The 7,668-nt window shown below is 42.7% G+C and overlaps 1 protein-coding gene across 1 annotated transcript; it reads left to right on the forward strand.

The window, feature by feature from the left end:
* The first annotated feature begins 565 nt into the window (after positions 1-565).
* Positions 566-6,519, forward strand: LOC143898901 (52 kDa repressor of the inhibitor of the protein kinase-like). Its single transcript, XM_077408698.1, has 3 exons — positions 566-5,526; positions 5,606-5,791; positions 5,888-6,519. The coding sequence occupies exons 1-3, from the start codon at positions 5,468-5,470 to the stop codon at positions 5,922-5,924; spliced, it is 282 nt and encodes a 93-aa protein (XP_077264824.1). The 5' UTR covers positions 566-5,467; the 3' UTR covers positions 5,925-6,519.
* The last annotated feature ends 1,149 nt before the right edge of the window (positions 6,520-7,668 follow it).

Here is a 7,668-nt window from a genome sequence, read left to right on the forward strand (position 1 = left end):
ATTGCGATTCGAACTGACTGCCCTGGTCGGTGGTCAATGTTTTAGGCGCACCGAAGTTTGCGATCCAATTGTCGTAAAACGCTCGCACGATTGTTGTAGCCTCGATATTTTTTAGAGGGACCGCTACAGGCCAACGCGAAAATCGATCAATGAGCGTAAGGCAATATTTGTACCCATCCGACTCGTACAAGGGACCAACTATATCCATATGTACATGTTCGAAACGGGCGTCCGGTGCGACGAATTTATCTGAAATCGTTTGCACGTGCCGTGAGATTTTTGACTGTTGACAGTCAATGCAATTTTTGCACCATTTCGCGATGTCACGATGCATGTTAGGCCACACGTAACGTTGGCGAATAACGCGATCTGTGACTTTGGCACCTGGATGAGCCGTGTCATGAAATAAATGAAATACGCGTTTGCGAAGAGATGCCGGTATGTATGGCCGGATGGCTTCTCCGGTCATCTCACAATAAACCGTGGTATGGGTTGGGCCCCATTGAATCCGTTTCATAGTTAGCGGAATGTCCGGTGTCTCGCGGATAACTTGAAGTTCTTCGTCGCGTTCCTGCTGCTCGGCGAGCTCGTTTAATTCGATTTTGGTTGGCAAACGAATGGTTTCAACGCGAGAAAGAAAATCGGCGACGACGTTGTTGCTACCAGATATGTGCTCGATACGCGTGGTGAATTGTGAAATGAACGAAAGTTGCCTTTGCTGCCGCGGCGAGGCTTTATCGGAACGTTGAAAAAAAGCGTAAATGAGCGGTTTGTGGTCCGTAACTATTTTGAAGTCGCGACCCTCCAAAAAGTATCGAAAATACTTAGTCGCTTCATAAATAGCTGTTAATTCGCGATCGTAGGCGCTATATTTTAGTTGCGCTGGACAAAATTTGCGTGAGAAAAACCCAAGAGGTTTCCATATATTGTCGAGGCGCTGTTCGAGAACCGCTCCCATGGCGTAGTCAGACGCGTCGCAAACAAGACGAGTTTCTGCCGTTTCCGCCGGGTGTGCCAGAATAACTGCGTTGGCTAAGTTCTCTTTGCATTTAGCAAAAGCTTCCTCCGCGACCGGAGTCCATGCGATCAATCGTTTATCGTTCTTGCGCGAGTCTCGGAGATACTCATTAAGTGGCGCTTGAAGGCTGGTCGCGTCGCGCATGAGTCGACGGTAGAAATTGATACTACCGAGAAAACGGCGCAATTTAAAAATAGTGCGGGGTTTGGGAGCGTTAAGAATGGCTTGAACTTTCTCGGGGGATGGTGCACAACCTTCGCTACTAATAATGTAACCGAGAAATTCCATTTTAGATTCTCCAAACTGACACTTATCGATGTTAAGTCGTAACTGACGTTCTTGCAGCCGCTGTAATACAATTCGCAGATGCTTCTCATGCTCCTCCGGCGATGAGGATGCTATGAGAATATCATCGATAAAAGCGAAGACAAATTCCAGGTCGACAAGCGCACAGTAAATTTTACGCTGGAATGTTTGACTGGCGTTTCTAAGGCCATATGTCATAAATTTATACTCAAAGAGTCCGAACGGCGTGATAACTGCCGTCTTGGGAACGTCTGCTGGCGCGACCGGAATTTGGTTATATGCTTGGTGGAGATCGAGCTTGGAAAATATAGTTTTTCCACGAAGGTTGGAGGAGAAGTCGTGCAAATGCGGAACGGAAAACCTGTCCGGATCGGTAATCGCGTTGACACGACGATAATCTCCGCAAATTCTCCACGAACCGTCTTTCTTTTTAATTATGTGGATGGGACTAGCCCAAGGGCTACTGGACGGCGCACAAATACCGAGTTCGATCAACCGCTTGAATTCTGCTTTCGCGATTCTTAATTTCTCTGGACTTAGTCTACGCGGACGCTCAGCAACGGGTGGGCCCGTTGTGATTATATGATGCATAATTTTTTCATTGTCCGTTTGAACCAATTGCTTAGGCCCGATAACCTCCGGAAATTCAGCTAAAATTTGCGCAAATTTTATGTTAGGGTTGATCATGCTGATAGGTGAGCTTGCAACCGTCTTAACCACGCCACGAGTAAACGCGTTAATTATTGGGTCAATAAGCCTGCGATGCTTAAGATCAGGCAAGAGACCGTAATGTTTGATCAGATCGGCGCCAATGATTGGATACGGTACTGATGCTACACAAAATTTCCACGTGAGTAGACGTATACCGAGGTGCAAGGTTCGAAATGACTGCCCATACGTATTGATTAGAGTGTCGTTAGCTGCGTATAATTTAAAATTACTGGGAGTTTGCTTGACGGTGTTACCGACAGGAAGCAATGAGATTTCTGCGCCCGTATCAATAAGAAATTGTTCCCCTGTGAGGCGATCGCGAATGTGGAGGGGTACCGATGAATTAGGGTCTGCTTCATTCGCCTCCATTTTGGCAGACCCGACTATTCCCCCTTCTCGTCATTTGTAATGGCCTTGCACTTCGGCCACGAACACGGGAATTTATCAGTGCCCTTGCATGCGCGCGCCTTATCTCCAAAGGTTCTGTGAGGCCAACAGAGTCTGGATCGGCTTTTAGAACGCGCACGATTTTTGCTCGAACCGCTGTCGGTACGTGACCTGCTCGATTGCTTGACTAATGTCGAGAGAGCTGCGAGTTCGGTAGCAAGGCGGTCGATCTTGCTTTCTAAATCGGATGATTGTAATTTTATAATGGACAATGTCGACTCATTGGTGGACGCAGCCGCGCAGTAGGTAGATTCGCTGGATGTTTCAGCTATCTTGTCGGCCATTTTGGCTAGTTTGTCTAAATCTGTACACTTGGAAGTTGCTAAAATTCCGCGCGTGTAGGGCGTGAGATACTAAAAAAAAATTGTTTTTAAAACCGCGTCGTCACAACGTTTGTCCGGATTCAGATTACGTAGTCTGCCGAGAATTTGCGACGGTTTGCCAGAGGTCAAGACCTGCCCCTTAATTAGCTGACGAAGTTGACTTTTGGCTGACGCTGAGAAGTTTTCTATTATGCGCGCCTTTAATTTTTCATATGGTTCATGTTCATCAGGCTCTGCGATGAGATCTCTACAACAAGCGATAGCTTCCGCATCCAGTGACATAATAACGTAATGTGCTTTAGTTTTTTGATCGGTTATACGCGTGGTTTCGAACGTAGCTTCAACTTGAATAAACCATATAACCGGGTCTTTGATTAAGAACGGTGGAATTTTTGGAATCCGATACGCATCGACGCGCGGAGGGCCTACACCGGCTTGCCCTTGCACGTTTTGAAGCGCGTCCCGCATTTGCGCTACCACAGTATATATGTGGCGCTACCTGCTCCCGCAATTCTTCGATCGTGGAAGGCGGCATTGTGGTGATTACGCGTTGTGCGGTTTGTTCTTAAATTTATCGCTCGCGAGGTTAATGTTTTCGATCGCACTCGATAATGACGATAAGGGCGTCGCGTTGCGCGATGTTATTTTGCTTGAAAAGACGATCGCGTCGCGTTGCGCTGCGTTTTAATGTTTTGGCGACGTTGGACGCGCGAACTAGAACGAGAGCGTTGCCTGGGCGGCAACGGACATGCGCGGACTTGCACCGACACGCGCGAACACAAGATGGTTCGAAAATTCTGAGACGCAATGGCGGTACGCTCGACGCGCACAAGCGAAAATGTTTTTGTTTTAGACTGTTCACGGACCGAACCTCCCGGTTGTACCTCGACCGTTGAAGACAATGGATCTCCGGCTGCCGATGACGACGATGTCCTCGTGTGCGCCCACTGCTGCTGGCACCGCCGATGCGACGTTCTCGGCTACGATACGGCGTGCCCGTGGTGGATGGCTACGTATCTGCGTGGCGACGTTCTAGGCAGCGATGCAGTACTCTCGTGCTGGTGGATGGCTACGTATCTGCGTGGCGACGTCCTCTGCAGCGGTGCGGTATGCACGTGCTAATGCCCGCCGCGCGCTGTCCTGCGCGCCGGCGCCTGCTTTCGACGATATCGTCGTAGGCTCGCGGGAACGCTCGACCTTGCCAAACCTGACTGTCTATCGCCTCGTTTTCCTTAACGAAGGCGTCCAGGTTCCTCCCTGCTCGCTGTGCGGTAATGCCCAATCGGCTGCCGGCAGAAATCCGGCGACTTCCTTCTTGCTGATCACGTCGGGGTCACCAATGTGGGAAATTGACTCTCGTCTGATCCCAGGACGGATCCACAATCCGTTGTAGATGTGATGAGGGTAAATGGTAGACCACACAGAATTGAGGGTTAGAAAAGAACAAGTTTATTATGAACGTAAGAACCTTCTCGGTCGAGCGTTGAACAAGGTCTAGTCTCTCTAACGCTGCACGCAGGCAGCACACTATCTAGAAAAGGCTCTCGATTCCACCACTCTACGCTAGGGAGAAAATGGCGGTAGCAATTCCCCACACTGGCTCAACTTGCGCATGCGTACTGTGAATCTGGCTTCACCGACATCAAAAGTGCCGACAGAGAGTTGCGCTACTGTATACTGTGGTAAAGCGTTGGCCCCTGCTGCGCATGCGCCTGCCTTGCCGATCTTTCTGTATTTCTTGGTCTGTGGTTGATGTTGGCAGCTACTGCGCATGTTCCTATCGCTGCCAACCTTCTCTATCTGGATGCTATCTCCGGGGATCGATCATGTATCTTTTCCCCTAAGACGGAAATGTGAAAAGTGAAAAGTTTATCTCTTTCTATTCAACACCAATAGAAAGAGATAGTTACATAAAAGTTTTCACTTTTCACGTTTCCGCTCTAGGAAAAAAGTTACATGATCGCTACCCTGGGCATGTGTTGCCTGACTGACTGCTGATTGGCCGCCTTACGCAATACTGTCTCTGTGTGGTGACTTTATGATCACAGTTGTGCATGCGCTTATCACTACCGGGCATCACTGTCTGCATGTAGTGACTTTTACATCGATCCCTGCGTCATCTCGAGTGATCGATTACTGCTTCTTGACTGACGGGAATGCAGCGTGAGTGCACTAGGTGTAGGAAGTCGATCGCGACCACAGTATATACAGTAGCGCAACTCCTCTGATTTCGTGTTGGCCAAAACAGATTGCGCATGCGCGAAATAAAGCACTACCTCTGTCTCTTTTCTTCTTACTCTCTTTCCTTTTCTAACGGATTTAGAGGCACATTTAAATGCTAAGGCGTTAAAGTGCTATAGACAGCTATAGATTGACTTGATAAAAGTCGGAAAAAAAATTGTGTGAAGTATGTGATTGTAAAGTGTGTGATTGTGAAGAGATTTGTGAAGTGATTGTGAAGTGATTGTGAAGTGATTTGTGTATTGGAAGTATAGAAAAGAAAGTTAACCTGTATAAATTTTATACAGGTTTCCTTTTCTTTGAAAGCACTTTGATCTTAGCTTTGTTTCAGATTTTTTGCTACGAGAAGGAATTAGAAAATGGAAAAAACTATTAAAAGCGTTAAAAAAGAAAGTCATTGGTGTGCAGTGACAGAGGATGTATGAGCACCATAAATGTGGAAAAACGACATTTCTTCCTTTTTCCAAAAGAACATGATAGGTACAATACTATTTTAGTAATTGTTTACATCATTATTTCATTATTTGCATAGTTTAATTAATTATTCTGACATACACAGGTGGTTGGCATGGGTTCAAGCATGCAGAAGATTGGATTTAATACCAAAAGGCCCCGAGTATGCTCACCGCAATTATCGATTGTGTCATGTACATTTTGAAGAAAATCAGTATAAAATCGTCAAAAGTCGAGCTCGCCTTCATCCAGATGCTGTACCAACAAGATGTTTAGAGTTTACCAATAATAAGTAAGTTTTTATTTATATTAGTTTTAATTACTCTTTATTTGGAAAAATCTAGTTTTGATACTTAAAAATATTTTTTAAAAATATATTATTTTACAGCAGTGTACTACAGCTTCTACAGAATCAACAGATGTAGTATCAATGGAAAATGAAAACAATAATATAAGCTATTTTTGCATTTATTATAAAAATATTAGAAAAATTAAATTTAAATTAACACATAACTCAAAAAGCTGAAGAAGTTTATGTATTTTATTAGTATTACAATGCGCGAATTATACATATATTTAGTTTTTAATATTAATAAGTTTTTAATATTATTAATGCAATATCTTTTGCGCAATATAGCTTAGCATTATCAGTAAAGTTTTCAATAATATATATTTATTATTTGTAAAAATTTATTTACATATGTTATAAAATAAAATGTAAAAATTTTATCAATATATATTGACCACATACTATTGTATCATTAAAAAATTGAGTTTATATTACTACACACACACACACACACACACACATACACACACACACACACACACACACACACACACACACACACACACACACACAAAATGTATAATATATTTAATAAATAATATATTGTAAAATGTGACATATTTTATAAAAATATATAAATGTATACATTTAATCTAAAAAGTGTTATATTAATTTAAAATGTTTACATAATTTTTGTGTGTGTATAATTTTATGCGAGAAAATTATTCTATATATTATATATGTTATATACTTATATTTTTTACATTTATTTCTGACTTATCATATAATATATATATATATATATATATATTTATTTATATAACATACTGTTATATTATTAATTATTAGTATAATATTTCATATATTAGTATTTTATATATCATTATTTTGCATCATTAACGGATTCATCTATTATATATATGTAATATTTTTTAATATTTTTTAATTTCTTTCATTTTTTTACGCGCGCATTGCATGACATTGTACATTGTTAACAATAATTCTGCATAATTTTTATTGAAACTAACAGACACGGTTGTATCTCGCGCCAACTGCGTTAAATTAACCTCAATATGGACTGAACGAGTAGGAAGAAGAGAGATGACGAAGAGAGAAGTGAGACAGAATACTGCTTTATTTCGCGCATGCGCGCGAATTTTGGCCAACACTAACATCAAAGGTGCCGACAGAGAGTTGCGCTACTGTATATACTGTGACCAAGCGCCGTTGTTCGTCGGTAAGCTTTTGTGTATGCCTAAGGGCATTACACGCACTACTGCCGACGGGCAATTAGCCCGAAAATGAGATTTGTAAGATCTGTCAGGCACCGTAGGGGGTCCCTTTACATAGCGGTCGAGACGAAACTTTGAACTCGAGAAGATGCCCCGGCGATGCAACGCCTAGCGGCGTCGACGCGAATTGCCGGTAATGCAGATACCGCGCGGGCGTGTACTATTATTGGCGCGTACCGCCACAGAGTTCAACACGGACACTTTTTAATCCCTATCCTGGCATTCAATGGTATTCATTTTATTGTCAGAATAGACGAAATTCAATGGAATTCAATACGGAAATTTTTAATTCCTAGTTTGGCGTTCAATGGTATTCATTTCGTTAACGGAATCAATGGTATTCAATGGAGTTCATCAAGAAACTTTCCAATCCCTAACCTGGCATCCAGTGGTATTTATTTCGTTAACGGAATCAATGGTATTCAATGGAATTCATCACGAAACTTTCCAATCCCTAACCTGGCATTCAGTGGTATAATATTTTTGTGTTGGAATTGGATGGGATTCAAAAAAGACAAATTTTTTCCAAAATAAGAAATTCCATGATATTGAAACTATTTCAATCCCTTTTTTGGACAGAATGGAATT

Source organism: Temnothorax americanus, unplaced genomic scaffold, assembly GCF_048541705.1.
Source record: "Temnothorax americanus isolate GAGA-0224 unplaced genomic scaffold, ASM4854170v1 Scaffold246, whole genome shotgun sequence".
In the NCBI taxonomy this organism is placed as follows: Eukaryota; Metazoa; Arthropoda; class Insecta; order Hymenoptera; family Formicidae; genus Temnothorax; species Temnothorax americanus.